The sequence below is a fragment of the Narcine bancroftii genome, chromosome 5 (assembly GCF_036971445.1).
Source record: "Narcine bancroftii isolate sNarBan1 chromosome 5, sNarBan1.hap1, whole genome shotgun sequence".
NCBI lineage: Eukaryota > Metazoa > Chordata > Chondrichthyes > Torpediniformes > Narcinidae > Narcine > Narcine bancroftii.
Genome location: NC_091473.1, coordinates 174392121 through 174407572, shown reverse-complemented (window position 1 = coordinate 174407572; position 15452 = coordinate 174392121). Strand labels below are relative to the sequence as shown.

The following is a 15452-nucleotide window of genomic DNA, read 5'->3' as shown; positions in this document are numbered from 1 at the left end:
ACACGATCTCCTAATTCATGCACTCAATGTCTTGGTCTATGAAGGCAAGTATGCCAAATGTCTTCTTCACTATTCTACACATCTGTGTTGCTGTTCTCAGGGGACTATGAACTCCCACCTCAAAGTCTCTATGCACCAACCCTGCCATTTACAGGACATGTCCTCTCAGTATTTAACAAAGCCTCACACTTGTCTGGATAAAATTCCACCTGACACTGCTCTGCCCAACTTTCCAGATGATCTGTCCCTTAGCCAACCTTCTTATTTCTGTACAACTCCAAGAATTTTTTTTATTTGCTGCAAGCAAAGTTACTTATCAGACCACTTATATTTTCATCCAAGCACACACAGGAAGTGCAAGCACCTATCCCTGCAGAAAACCAGACAGGAAAAATAATAGGCATACACTACTAACCTTTCTCTTTGATCACCAAGCCATTTTTGGATGCAGTCCACCTACTCACCTTCAGGACCTGGCTACCATGCAGAACTTTGCCAAAGTTTTTGGTGACGGTCATGTAAACCATGGAGAACACACACACACACACACACACACACACACACACACACACACACACGATTATATGATCAAGGCATTCTGATGCTACTAAAACTACAGGCCATTTAATGAAGTAGCTGCCTCACAAGGTCATGTAAACATGGCTCTTCTAGACCATAGAGACCATGGGTGCATGAATGGAAGCAACTGAAAGAGTGAATGTAAGCAACAGTCCCTTATGAGATCCCACACAGCTTACAAAGAGACGGGTTGGGAAAAGCTACTAACATTCTATTTAACACATCATTGCAAGCTTGTTCATTCCCTAGCGCTCAATCAATTGATTATGCACTTCACCAAAGCACTGAGAAATCCATTAATTTTTAAGATATTCACCATGCTGGGAAAGCAAGGGGTTGGCATCTTTTACAGAGCTGAAGGGCAGACAGAACTCTTACTTGTTGTTTGCATGAGAATGTGCAAGTTTCCTAAACGGGTTTGGCTGCCTTTTACACTGCATGTAACAAAGTACATTTATCTTAATGTGCTTCAGTAAGGTTCAATTTCACTGGAGTTATGACCTTAAAAAGAGAATATTAAGTTTTAAATGTAGACATAAAGCAGGGTCCATGCTGCTCAATGACACCAATGAATCCCTGTAATTTTTTTTTGAAGAATGGGAGGAAGCTGGAACATTCAGAGGAAACCCATGCAGACACAGGGAGAATGTACAAACTTGTTACGGACAGCATCAGATTTGAACCCGGGTCGCTGGGGTAGTAATAGTGTTGTGCTATCCCCTATGCTAACTGTGCTGCTCTGGTATGACAGATTCTAGGGATGTAAAAACGGAATTATGGGAAGGGAAGCCTGACTGCAGAGTGAAGCTCAAAGCTGTCATCAGGTCTTTGCAATCAATTATCTCCTTATTTGTTTCCACAACCTGTAATGATATCCAACCAAGCACATTAATCTCAAAGACAGCAAAACCCACATTTGCAATGGTTTGTAAATGACTCAACAGAAAGAGGTGCTGCCCCTTCCCCATCCCTGACGTCCAATCGGTATTCTGTTCACATGTTCCTTTCACTTCCATGCCAGGAAAAATAGAAGTGCATAACAAAAGGAGCAACATGTGGGCATAACCAAAAAAAAACCACGCACTAAAATCATCCGTAACCTCCCTTGCTGATGCACTGAGGTTTCATTTAAAATGAAATGTTGCAAACTAGTCAGGGAGAAATGTAACTTATGAAAGGGTAAAGCTGTGTTCAGCTTACTTTCCTAACCAAGGGAGTTTGTATCTACAAGCACAACTGTCCACATTCTTCTTAAACTACTGGTACATAAGAAATTTACCAATAAATCAATGTGTAGTATTCAAACCTCAAAGAAAAACACCTACCAATTAATAACTGAACAATGTTTGAACCTGCATACTTCTTCACATCTTCTATCCACCGTGGCACAGATTCAAAAGTTCCTCTTTTGCTAATGTCATAAGCAATAATTGCTCCATTAGTACTTCGATAATAACTCTGTGTAATTGTTCTGAATCGTTCTTGTCCAGCTGTGTCCCATATCTGCAACTGAAAGACAACAGGCATACACATGAATAATATTTGATCAACAAGAAATGTCAGTGCTCAGAGGGTGGTATCAAGTTCCCCTTCAGATTCTTCACATTGTAGCAAAAAAAGATGAAACACAGATAAAGGCTTTGATTCTGAGTGACTAAACTAATGGGCATGCTGCTGTTTTGGGGTTATTTTATTTTCACTGGTTTTTAAATACGTAGGGACAATTGACCAAAATGGGGAAATAAAACAACATCGATACAGAATTATGGATTCTTAAAAATATGTTTTCTTCAAGGAAGAGGTGAATTCAGCAGATTGGAAGGCACAGGCTAAACTTTAAATAAAAACAATGTTGATGAAAATCCTCCGAATTGAAAGGTATAGCTTAACTGGTTACGACTTTTGGTTTTGTCAATATTTCAGAAAAGACCACCAAACATTAACTTTGTATTTCTCTCTCTCAGTCGATGCTGTTTAATGTGCTTTGTATTTTTTGCTTTTTCTATTTCCAGCATGTGGGAGGATTTACCTTGAATTTAAAATAAATGGCCGATGCTACTTGAAGTGCAGGGGAAAGATACCATGCAACACAAAAGCCAGTCACTGAGATGGGAAATTAAAGGCCTCCATATTTGAAATAATGCCAACTCAGAGATGATTCCAATATGAAAGCACAAGGAGGCAACCTGCAATACATATTAACTTAAGTGATAGAAGCCAAAGGATTAATCCCAAGATATATTGTAGAATTCAAAGCAAAGCCAGTGATTCAAACTAGAAAAGCAGAACAGAAAAGTTTTAAAAACCAAGATCTTCTAAATGTTCATATGAAACTTTTGAACAATATTTACCTCCTCCCCAAACACAATTAAAATAGTCAACATAAAAACATCATGTAAAAATAACATTTAAGAGAGTACAATGGGGCTTTATAGTCGCTCAATCTGCAATTATTTATCTAGTAACCTCTGAATTATGCATGAAACTAACAGAATTTTGTTTGATGTTTTGCCCGGTAAGTGCTGCCAAAGTAGTTGCAGGCACTAATAAACATAGGTATCGTGATTTCCACAAGCTTCCTCTTTTCGATGCAATAACCACAAAAAAAATCTAATTTTATCACTTAGAAGTACATTTAATAAAACCAATATCCTCTGTGCAGAATTTAAAAAATAGAATCCAACCATTGGGCCCCACAGACTTCCCACACTCTGCACCCTCTCCCGACATGAAAGTTGTATGGGAACAGATTGTGAAGTTACTTTCAATTGTATTCCAAAATGATTTCAGATCTTAAATTTAACTCTGACATCACCTACAACCCTGAGATTCTATTTTCCCTGCGGGAGAGGCAGAATTCTACTTGGTAGTGCAAATAAAAGGTACACAATGTATACCTGGAAACAAATAAAGAAATGTAAACAAATTGACTGTGCCAATACCAAAAGGAATAAAAAATAATCAATAAAGTGCAAAAAGTAAGCACCATTAAACAAGCTAAAAGATTTGTGGCTTTTGTTGTAATAATGCCAGCTTGTTTTTTTGAATTCCTTTAACAAGGAGTCAAGGTAATGCAAAAAATATACATATAATTCCTCGGGGAAACATTCACGAGCCGCTTTCAGGTGTAATAGCTGGGAGAATGCGGCTCCGGAGCCAGCTGCGGGTGTGTGCGAAGTGACATTCAGGTGGCAGCACTGAAGGCGCTGGTCTGGCAACCCAAAAGGCCCGCAGTGGGGTGAGGCGCCGCGGAGCAAACGCCGGCTCCCATCGACTGTGGCCATAATCCCGCCCGCTTTCAGATGCCTAGGAGGGAGAGCGCTCAGAAGCAGGAAATACACCTACCCAAGGAGGGTTGGGTAAGTACTCCCTGGGTCAGGGTTCTCCGCTTTCAGACGGCCTCCCAACACCGCCGCATTTGGGTATTTTAGGCATGCTTTACGTTGGGGTATTCTGGCCATCTGAAAGCAGCTACTATTGATCCAAGTAGAAGCACAACACGCTCGAGAAGCACAGCAGGTCAAACTTTATATAGCAAAGAGAAAAAAAAACACATGAAAGGAAGGGCACTGTCTGTCCTGCTGAGCTTCTCCAGCATGTTGTACTTTTACTTCAACCCTGGTGTCTGTAGATTTACTTCTTCACTGTTGATCCAAATGGTTTAGGAAACAAGTAAACTCTGGAAGGCTCCCCCAGGGCAGCAGGGGATAGGGGAGGGAATGCACCTGGACTTCACTCAAAAATGTAAAAGAAAGTTGGCCACCCACACAGCAGAGAGAGAGAGAGAGAGAGAGAGAGAGAAAGAGAGAGAGAGAGATGAGAGAGAGAGAGAGATGAGAGAGAGAGAGATGGGGCTGACAGCTCAGGTGGGGGAGACCCTTCCATGGGGGGGGGGAAGAGCCCCTTCCATGGGGGGGGGAAGAGCCCCTTCCATGGGGGGGGAAGAGCCCCTTCCATGGGGGGGGGAAGAGCCCCTTCCATGGGGAGGGGAAGAGCCCCTTCCATGGGGGGGAAGAGCCCCTTCCATGGGGGGAAGAGCCCTTCCATGGGGGGGGAAGAGCCCCTTCCATGGGGGGGGGAAGAGCCCCTTCCATGGGGGAGGGGGAAGAACCCCTTCCATGGGGGGGGGGGGAAAGAACCCCTTCCATGGGGGAGGGGAAGAACCCCTTCCATGGGGGGGGGGAAGAACCCCTTCCATGGGGGGGGGGGAAGAACCCCTTCCATGGGGGGGGGGGGGAAGAACCCCTTCCATGGGGGGGGGGAAGAACCCCTTCCATGGGGGGGGGAAAGAACCTCTTCCATGGGGTGGGGAAAGAACCCCTTCCATGGGGGGGGAAAGAACCCCTTCCATGGGGGGGGGGAAGAGCCCCTTCCATGGGGGGGGGGAAGAGCCCCTTCCATGGGGGGGGGGAAGAGCCCCTTCCATGGGGGGGGGGAGAGAGCCCCTTCCATGGGGGGGGGAAGAGCCCCTTCCATGGGGAGGGGGAAGAACCCCTTCCATGGGGGGGGGGAAGAACCCCTTCCATGGGGGGGGGGGGAAGAACCCCTTCCATGGGGGGGGGGAAGAACCCCTTCCATGGGGGGGGGGAAGAACCCCTTCCATGGGGGGGGAAGAACCCCTTCCATGGGGGGGGGGAAGAACCCCTTCCATGGGGGGGGGGAAGAACCCCTTCCATGGGGGGGGGGAAGAACCCCTTCCATGGGGGGGGGAAAGAACCTCTTCCATGGGGGGGGGGGGAAAGAACCCCTTCCATGGGGGGGGGAAAGAACCCCTTCCATGGGGGGGAAAGAACCCCTTCCATGGGGGTGAAAGAACCCCTTCCACGGGGGGGGGGGAAGAGCCCTTCCACAGGGGGGGAGGAAGAGCCCCTTCCACGGGGGGGAGGAAGAGCCCCTTCCACGGGGGGGAGGAAGAGCCCCTTCCACGGGGGGGAGGAAGAGCCCCTTCCACCGGGGGGGAGGAAGAGCCCTTCCACGGGGGGGAGGAAGAGACCCTTCCACGGGGGGAGGAAGAGACCCTTCCACGGGGGGGAGGAAGAGACCCTTCCACGGGGGGGAGGAAGAGACCCTTCCACGGGGGGGGAGGAAGAGACCCTTCACGGGGGGGAGGAAGAGACCCTTCCACGGGGGGGAGGGGGAGGAGGAAGAGACCCTTCCACGGGGGGGGGGGGAGGAGGAAGAGACCCTTCCACGGGGGGGGGGGGAGGAAGAGACCCTTCCACGGGGGGGGGGGGAGGAAGAGACCCTTCCACGGGGGGGAGGAAGAGACTCTTCCACGGGGGGGAGGAAGAGACCCTTCCACGGGGGGGAGGAAGAGACCCTTCCACGGGGGGGAGGAAGAGACCCTTCCACGGGGGGGGAGGAAGAGACCCTTCACGGGGGGGAGGAAGAGACCCTTCCACGGGGGGGAGGAAGAGACCCTTCCACGGGGGGGAGAAGAGACCCTTCCACGGGGGGGGGGGGGGGAGGAGGAAGAGACCCTTCCACGGGGGGGGGGGAGGAAGAGACCCTTCCACGGGGGGGGGGGGGGGAGGAAGAGACCCTTCCACGGGGGGGGGGGGGGGGAGGAAGAGACCCTTCCACGGGGGGGGGGGGGGGGAGGAAGAGACCCTTCACGGGGGGGGAGGAAGAGACCCTTCCACGGGGGAGGAAGAGACCCTTCCACGGGGGGAGGAAGAGGACCCTTCCACGGGGGGGAGGAAAGAGACCCTTCCACGGGGGGGAGAGAGACCCTTCCACGGGGGGGAGGAAGAGACCCTTCCACGGGGGGGAGGAAGAGTCCCTTCCACGGGGGGGGGGGGGAGGAGAAGAGACCCTTCCACGGGGGGGAGGAAGAGACCCTTCCACGGGGGGGAGGAAGAGACCCTTCCACGGGGGGAGGAACAGACCTTCCACGGGGGGGGGGGGGGGGAGGAGAAGAGACCCTTCCACGGGGGGGGAGGAAGAGACCCTTCCACGGGGGGGGGGAGGAAGAGACCCTTCCACGGGGGGGGGGGGGGGAGAAAGAGACCCTTCCACGGGGGGGGGGGGGGGAGGAAGAGACCCTTCCACGGGGGGGAGGAAGAGACCCTTCCACGGGGGGGAGGAAGAGACCCTTCCACGGGGGGGAGGAAGAGACCCTTCCACGGGGGGGAGGAAGAGACCCTTCCACGGGGGGGAGGAAGAGACCCTTCCACGGGGGGGAGGAAGAGACCCTTCCACGGGGGGGAGGAAGAGACCCTTCCACGGGGGGCAGGAAGAGACCCTTCCACGGGGGGGAGGAAGAGACCCTTCCACGGGGGGGAGGAAGAGACCCTTCCACGGGGGGGAGGAAGAGACTCTTCCACGGGGGGGAGGAAGAGACCCTTCCAACGGGGGGAGGAAGAGACCCTTCCACGGGGGGGGGGAGGAGGAAGAGACCCTTCCACGGGGGGGGGGGGGGGAGGAAGAGACCCTTCCACGGGGGGGGGGGGGGGAAGAGACCCTTCCACGGGGGGGGGGGGGGGGAGAGGAAGAGACCCTTCCACGGGGGGAGGAAGAGACCCTTCCACGGGGGGGAGGAAGAGACCCTTCCACGGGGGGGAGGAAGAGACCCTTCCACGGGGGGGAGGAAGAGACCCTTCCACGGGGGGGAGGAAGAGACCCTTCCACGGGGGGGAGGAAGAGACCCTTCCACGGGGGGGAGGAAGAGACCCTTCCACGGGGGGAGGAAGAGACCCTTCACGGGGGGGAGGAAGAGACCCTTCCACGGGGGGGAGGAAGAGACCCTTCCACGGGGGGCAGGAAGAGACCCTTCCACGGGGGGGAGGAAGAGACCCTTCCACGGGGGGGAGGAAGAGACCCTTCCACGGGGGGGAGGAAGAGACCCTTCCCACGGGGGGGAGGAAGAGACCCTTCCACGGGGGGGAGGAAGAGACCCTTCCACGGGGGGGGGGAGGAGGAAGAGACCCTTCCACGGGGGGGGGGAGGAGGAAGAGACCCTTCCACGGGGGGGGGGGAGGAGGAAGAGACCCTTCCACGGGGCGGGGGGGGAGGAAGAGACCCTTCCACGGGGGGGAGGAAGAGACCCTTCCACGGGGGGGGGGGGGGGGAGGAGGAAGAGACCCTTCCACGGGGGGGGGGGGGAGGAAGAGACCCTTCCACGGGGGGGGGGGGGGGAGGAAGAGACCCTTCCACGGGGGGGAGGAAGAGACCCTTCCACGACGGGGGGGGGGGGGGGGAGGAAGAGACCCTTCCACGACGGGGGGGGGGGGGGGGGAGGAAGAGACCCTTCCACGACGGGGGGGGGGGGGGTGGAGGAAGAGACCCTTCCACGGGGGGGGAGGAAGAGACCCTTCCACGGGGGGAGGAAGAGACCCTTCACGGGGGGGAGGAAGAGACCCTTCCACGGGGGGGAGGAAGAGACCCTTCCACGGGGGGGAGAAGAGACCCTTCCACGGGGGGGAGAGGAAGAGACCCTTCCACGGGGGGGGGAGGAAGAGACCCTTCCACGGGGGGGAGGAAGAGACCCTTCCACGGGGGGGAGGAAGAGACCCTTCCACGGGGGGGAGGAAGAGACCCTTCCACGGGGGGGAGGAAGAGACCCTTCCACGGGGGGGAGGAAGAGACCCTTCCACGGGGGGGAGGAAGAGACCCTTCCACGGGGGGGAGGAAGAGACCCTTCCACGGGGGGGGAAGGAAGAGACCCTCCACGGGGGGGGAGGAAGAGACCCTTCCACGGGGGGGGGGGAGGAGGAAGAGACCCTTCCACGGGGGGGGGAGGAGGGAGAGACCCTCCACGGGGGGGGGGGGGGAGAAGAGACCTTCCACGGGGGGGGGGGGGGGGGGGGAGGAAGAGACACCTTCCACGGGGGGGGGGGGGGGGGGAGGAAGAGACCCTTCCACGGGGGGGAGGAAGAGACCCTTCCACGGGGGCGGGCGGCCGCCACTCACCTTCACCCGTTTGCCTTGGATCTCAGGGTTTTCATGGTGAAGTCCACCCCGATGGTGTTGGCCTGCCTCGCCATGAAGATGCCCGACTTGAAGCGCTGCACCACGCAGGTCTTGCCCACGCCGGCGTCCCCGATCAGAACCACCTTGAACAGAAAGTCGAACGACTCGTCCAAATCCGCGGCCGCCGACATCGCGGGCAGGCGGTCCCACTTCCTCCCCCGGGAGCTCGAGCCGAGCGCCCCCCCCCCCCTACCCCCGCCAAGCTGCGCACGTCGACGTGGATTCGAAACCCCGGAACTGACTGTGGCGGAAGGGGAGCCGGCGAGCACCTCCGCCAAACGCCGGCCGCAGCGCCGTGCAACTGATAGGGCGCTTTCCGCCAGCTGTCCCCGGCCCGCCTGCAGGACCCATTCGCGCCCCACCTGCAGACCCAACATAACCGGGGTTGGCATTGCTTTTCCCCTCTTCAGGACAATGGGCAACGAAAAAAAAGCTCCGAAGGGGGGGTGGGTGGGTTGTTAGGGGGTGGATTAGGTGGGGGTGGGGGTTTAAATTAGTATATTGTATATGTTTATTTTGTAAAATTCTTAAATAAAATAAAAAGGTCAATGGGCAACGATGCACAATTTGCCAAGCGATGGACGTGGGAAGTTTAAATTGAGTTGATTTTTTCTTTTGCATTTTAAAAGAGAAGGCAAACAATCGGAAGAAAATCTGTGCCAACCAACGAGCCGGAATGTTCAGGGGCATCTTCACTGTTGCAGTCGGAGACTCCCACCTCCTTCAAAAGGGCATCCATCCATCCCCGCGGTGCCCAAGGAGAGCAGTGTGCGCTGTCTCTGCGATCGTCCAGTCGCACTCACTCACGATGCTCTTTGTTGTGTCCGGGTTGTACCATCGGAGGTCTTAATAAACACTAGAAAGGCTTGTAAATTTAACAGCACATTTCTTTGCTCACTGATAGGCACGACCAGTAACCACAGAGACTAGACTGAGGGAACGATCGGCTTTAATGTACAGAAGACCTTGCCAGCAGGTATCAAGGTAGAGGAATGGAGGGAAGGGAGAGGTGGCTCAACCTTTATGTCCCAGGACCACAGGGAGGAGTTATAGGGTATGAGTCATATGTGGGCGGGCCAGCTCCATATATTACAGTAACCAACAATAACTACTGTATATACAATGGAGGAAACATCACAATTTCACATCAGGCGTCTGGGTCACGTATAGATACAATGTCTCTCACCACGCATGCACCACTCTCAAGTGTGCTATGGCTCTTACACTGTTAGGGTTCATGCTCTCGCATAAAATAGTCCAAGGTTTCTTCAGTATATAACATCCCTCCTTCTTAAAACAAATTATTAACTTTTTAAAATGTATTACAACTTTAGGTTTCTTAAAATAAATTGTTACTGCTTCTTTATCTGCAATTGCAATTACATGTTTGTGGTTCTATATTCTTTTCAGCGGAATCGCGCTGGTGGTAGGATGTTGCTTCTCCACCTCGTAGACCTTTTAGCGACTGGTTCTGCGGTTCTCTTGCTGCTCGCTGTGTAGTCGTTGCGCTGTTGTTGGTCGGGGTTTCGCCTCACGTTCCCTCACAAGTTGTTGGAATTACAGAAACTGCTAATACTTCTGGTGCTTTTTGGGTCAGATCTGGTGTTGGGTGAATGTGGGTCCTGATTCGTCTCAGATTCTGTCTCAATGATGTATGACCTTGGCCTCTCAGCTTTTCTAACAATCTTTGCTGGACTCCAGGTTTTTATCACTGGCTCTTGAACATGCACGTGCTGCCCTGTGAAGAGTTCTGGTAATGTTTGTGCACATTTGTTGTAATGTTGATGACTCCCCTCTTGTATGTTAGTCAACTTTCTCCTTATTTCCTTTGGTCGTCTGGTGGACAGATTCTGTTTGGCACGTTTGTCTTGTACTTTCTGCCATTCAGAAGCTCGGTTGGGAACTTCATGTCGGTCCTCAAGGGCCCGCAGTGACAGAAGAGCAAGGTAAGGGTCTTCCATTGTCTCTCGACACTTAGTGAGAGAGTATTTAATTGTCTGTACATGTTTCTCAATGAATCCGTGCTGCTGCTATCAAATGTGGTGATGAAGTGGTGATGGTGAACCCATATTCTGCAGCTATTTCTCTGAATACACGCAATGTGAATTGGGTCCCATTGTCACATATCACTTGTTCGGGTCTCCCCTGTTCCATGAAGAGCTCTCATACTGCAGCCGTGATGGTTGGTGCTCTCAGGTCCTTCACTTTCCCGATGAAGGGGAATTTGCAGTAGTAGCAGGACACTCCTGTTTTTTCTGTGAATTAGTCTGCTCCCACTGTGTGCCATGGCCTTCAGCAGGAATCATTTCTTCCTTTTGTTCTGTATTTCTGTATTTCTGGCATGCTGGATATGTAGCCACCATTTTTTCCATGTCCTTGTACATGCCTGTCTGGAAAACTGCTGACTTTGCTCTAAGTTTGCATTTCTCCATTCCCATGTGGCTTTGGTGTATTTCCCGGGTTGAGTCCCCTCTCATTCCCGCTCATTCCTAGCCTTGGACCCGGGCCAGCAGTCTCAAGTACAATAAAGCCTATCGTTCCCCTCAGTCTTTGTCCGAGCCAAACAATTTATTGTACTATATTTTGGAGGTCTCCAGTAATGGAGAAATTGCTGCACCCTGAATGGCTAGAAGTGGCCAGGTGCTTCTGTGATCTTCGAGTAGTGAATGAACTGCTTCAAGAACTTCCTCGACGCTGGTGCTGAGGCGGTCGACTCTGATGAGGTTAAAAATCCTTCAGGCACGAGTCGGCCAGAGGACCTTCCTGACCATTCAAGGCAGCGCGACCTACAACAAGGCGATGGCTGAGCTGCGGGCACTGTACAAGCTAAAAGTGAACGTGGTATACTCCCGTTACCTGCTGGCGTCCAGAAAAGAACAGCCTGGTGAGTTCATTGAAGAGTTCGTCCAGTCCCTGGTCACACTGGGAAAAGACTGTTTGGGGGAATCCACGGCCACTATATCCCTAACCCAGTGCGTGGAAGAACTGATTCGAGACACCTGCATGTTGGGTCTGAGGTCAGATTATATCCGGCAACGACTCATCGAGGAGGACTCACTCCCACTCAAAAAGGCTTTTGACTTAATCAGGACTTTAGACTCGGCCCAGTGCCACACAGTGTCAATCGTAGGCAGAAGCGGGCCATGTCCGTATGTTCAACCACGAGGGCCTTCGGCCTGGGACTCTGTGTTGGGTGTTACTGACCCGACCATGGCTGCAATTACGCCAAAGGCATCGTTGAGATGCAACTTCTGTGATCAGTCCAAGCATTTGCGAAGCCTCTGCCCTAAAAGGGGTGCTACGTGTTCGGGCTGCGGGAAGAGGGACCATTACCAGAAGGTCTTCAGGTCCCGACCGCAGTCTGGGAGCAGCGCGGCTGCATTCCTGAGGAGCTTCCGGCACTGACCGCGTGCACGGTAAAGGGAGCGCTATCTTGTTGGCCATCACTCCCAACCTCAGCACCTCGGCCCGCCGTCCGATGATGTCACTTCTGACTTCCGTGACTCCATTTCCACCTTCTTGATCGAACACTGCGTGGTCAACGTGGAGGTCACCATCTTGGAAAGGCCTCCCCACCAACGATGACGACGAATGGATATCTATCTTGTCATCGGTCACTCTGAATCAAGCCAGCCCTCACCCGATCTCAAACTCCATGATGTGGATCGAGGTGAATGGCATAAAACGAATTGTCTTTTTGATAGCAGCAGCACGGAAAGTTTCTTGCATCCTGTCATGGACCAGAGACCTCCCTGTCCAACCCATGACCAGGACAGTTTCAATGGCTGCAAGGGACCAACAGACCAGTATCCAGGGTTATTGTGTAGCGTCACTGACGGTGTGTGTGGTTGGGGGGGGGGGGGAGGGGAGGGGGAAACTGTTATAACGATTTTGTATTATTAATTATGCCTTATCTCTGCGCGCCGATCCTCCTGGGCCTCAACTTTCAGAGTCAGTTCAGGAGTGTGACGATGGCATTCGGGGGCCCCCAAACACCACTGACTGTCCACAGCCACCAGTCCCCGGCACTGCCTTGTGGTCCCAGAACTCAGCCACCGGCACCGTTCTGCGGGCTCAGTACCCAGTTTCCAGCACCGTCCTGCAACCTCACCACACTACGGGTGCCCCCCCACCCCCGTCACTGTTGGCGAACCTCAACCCAGATTGTAAACCAATCGCCACCAATTTTAGGCTCTATAGTTCAGAGGACATGCAGTTCATCCGGGCTGAGGTTCAACAACTCCTGGCGGAGGGGTTCATAGCCCCTAGCATCAGTCTCTGGAGGGCGCAAGTCCTTGTGTACAGAGGTGGGGGAAAGCCCCAGATGGTAATTGATTATTGTCAGACCATCAACCGCTTCACCCAGTTGGATGCATACCCGCTAACCTGAATAGCCGATTTGGCCAACAAGGTCACTAAGTAGAGAATTTTTTTCGACCATTGACCTTAAGTTAGCATACCACCAACTCCCCCTCCGTCCAGCCGATCAAATTTATACAGGGATTGAGACAGACGGGAAGCTTTTTCACTTCCTGCGGGTGCCTTTTGGGTTACTAACAATGTTTCTGTCTTTCAGAGAGTGATGGACTAGATGGTAGAGGAAAACGGGCAGATGGCGACGTTCCCCTACCTCGACAATGTCACCATATACAGCCATGACCAGCAAGACCATGACGCAAATGTTGTAAAGTTCTTGCATACGGCCAGGTCCCTCAACTTGACGTACAACAAGGACAAATGCCTGGGCCTTCTTGGATGCGTCGTGGCACATGGTATCATTGCCCCTGACCCTGACCGCATGCGACCACTCATGGAGCTCCCTGTCCCAAACACCCTAAAGGCACTGAAGAGGGGCCTGGGGCTATTTTCATATTATGCTCAATGAATGCCCAATTACGCCGATAAGGCCCACCCACTAATTTGTATGACCACCTTCCCATTATCGGCGGAGGCCCAGGCTGCTTTTGAACAAATTTGGGAGGCATCGCTAAGGCCACGACGCATGCCATGGATGAATCCATCCCCTTTCAGGTGGAGAGTGATGCCTCCGATGTCACACTGGCTTCCACATTAAACCAGGCAAGCAGGCTGGTTTTTCCCGCACCGTGCACGGTCCTGAACTCCAGCACTCCTCTGTCAAAAAGAAGACTCAAACTATCGTTGAGGCGGTGCACCACTGGCGGCACTACCTAGCTGGTAAGAGATTTACCCTGCTGACTGACCAGAGGGCAGTGGCCTTCATGTTCAGTGCCAAACAATGGGTAAAATCAAGAACGACAAGATTCTGAGGTGGAGGATGAATTGTCCACCTACAGCTATGACATCTTGTAAGCTGGGTAAGCTCAATGACCCTCCAGATGCCCTGTCCTGAGGAACGTGCGCCAGCATGCATCTCGACTGTTTCCAGATCCTACATGACCACCTGTGTCACCCCGGAGTCACGAGGTTATACCATTTCGTCAAAACACGAAACCTCCTGTACTCCGTAGAGAATATCCGGTCCATGACCAGACGCTGCCAAATCTGTGCCGAGTGTAGGCCCCAGTTCAACCGGGCAGAAAAGGTGCACCTCATCAAGGCCATTCGCCCTTTTGAATGAAGCATCGATTTCAAGGGCCCCCTCCCAACCACAAATAGGAACGCCTACTTCCTGATGGTGGTGGACGAATTCTCTGGGTTCTCCTTTGCAATCCCCTGCCTGGATATAACCTTGGCTACAGTCATCAAGGCCCTGAACAGCATCTTCACTCTGTTCGGGTACCCCAACTACATCCATAGTGACCGGGGGACCTCGTTTATGAGTGAGGAGCTGCGACAGTACTTTTGGTGAGGCATAGCCACCATTAGGACCACCAGCTATAACCCAGAGGTAATGGCCAGGTGGAAAGGGAGAATGGCATTGTCTGGAAGGTGACGCTTCTGGCCCTCAGATCTAAAAATTTGCCAGTATCCCGCTGGCAGGACGTCTTGCCTGAAGCTCTCCACGCCATCTGGTCTTTACTTTGCACCGCTACTAACATCAACCCACATGAACACCTCTTTGTTTTTCCTAGGAGGTCGGCGAATGGTTCCTCCATCCCTCCCTGGCTGACCACCCCAGGGCCGGTTCTGCTTCGGAAGCACGTCAGGGGCCATAAGATGGACCCGCTGGTTGAAGCAGTGCACCTCATACATGCAAACCCTTAATATGCATTTGTGAGGAACCCGGATGGCCACGAGGATACTGCCAATACGAGACCTGGCAAGGGCTGGAGACCCTGAGACTGCTTTGCCGGCTACTGACCATGCCACGGACCCTATCGTGCTGCATCAGAGCTCGACCCTGGAGCCTGAGCTGCCTTCCTTGCAGCCGAATGTCCAGGCATCTACCCCCCATTTAGCAGCGGAGGATCCACCAGCACCCCAGAAGTCCACCGCTGACACCCTTTGTCAGACAGTCCATGCAGTGGACGCACCCCCGTCAGTCCCCTCTCTGGAGGAGCACCGTACGGGTCTTGCAGATAGAGGAGGCCGTGTTTGTGGCTCAACCTCTAGCTGGTGGGGAGGAGTCTGCTTCTCCCGTCCCTTGTATGATTTGATTATACTGTGGCTGTTGTGTTACTGTATTGTTGCTGTTATCACCTCCGGTGGTTGATTGTTTTCCTGTGGGTTCTATTTTTTAAAAGGGGGGTGAATGTAGTGATATGATTGTATGTGCTGGCTGGCCCTCCCCCCCGGGTGTACTTCTGGGCCATAAAGGTTGTGTCCCCTCTTCTTCCCACTCTTTCCTAGCCTTGAATCTGGGCCAGCAGTCTCTAATACAATAAAGCCTATAATTCCTCTCAGTCTTTGTCCGAGTCGTTATTGGGGCTACTGATAGCGCTCAACAATCTGTTTTACCCTTTCTGGCTATCCCTGTATCA

At 53.0% G+C, this 15452-nt stretch overlaps 1 protein-coding gene and 1 long non-coding RNA gene across 2 annotated transcripts; one reads left to right on the top strand and one right to left on the bottom strand.

Annotated features, from left to right (window-relative positions):
* Positions 1-1817: 1817 nt before the first annotated feature.
* On the bottom strand, positions 1818-8737 carry rab43 (RAB43, member RAS oncogene family). The gene is given in 3 exon segments (XM_069936381.1): positions 1818-2088; positions 8491-8513; positions 8516-8737. Coding segments are annotated over 3 exon segments (423 nt in total). The 5' UTR covers positions 8682-8737; the 3' UTR covers positions 1818-1854.
* Positions 8738-9980: 1243 nt separating this feature from the next.
* LOC138762858 (uncharacterized) lies at positions 9981-15374 on the top strand. The gene is made up of 2 exons (XR_011357212.1): positions 9981-10496; positions 13127-15374. It is a non-coding gene; the product is annotated as an uncharacterized lncRNA (long non-coding RNA).
* The last annotated feature ends 78 nt before the right edge of the window (positions 15375-15452 follow it).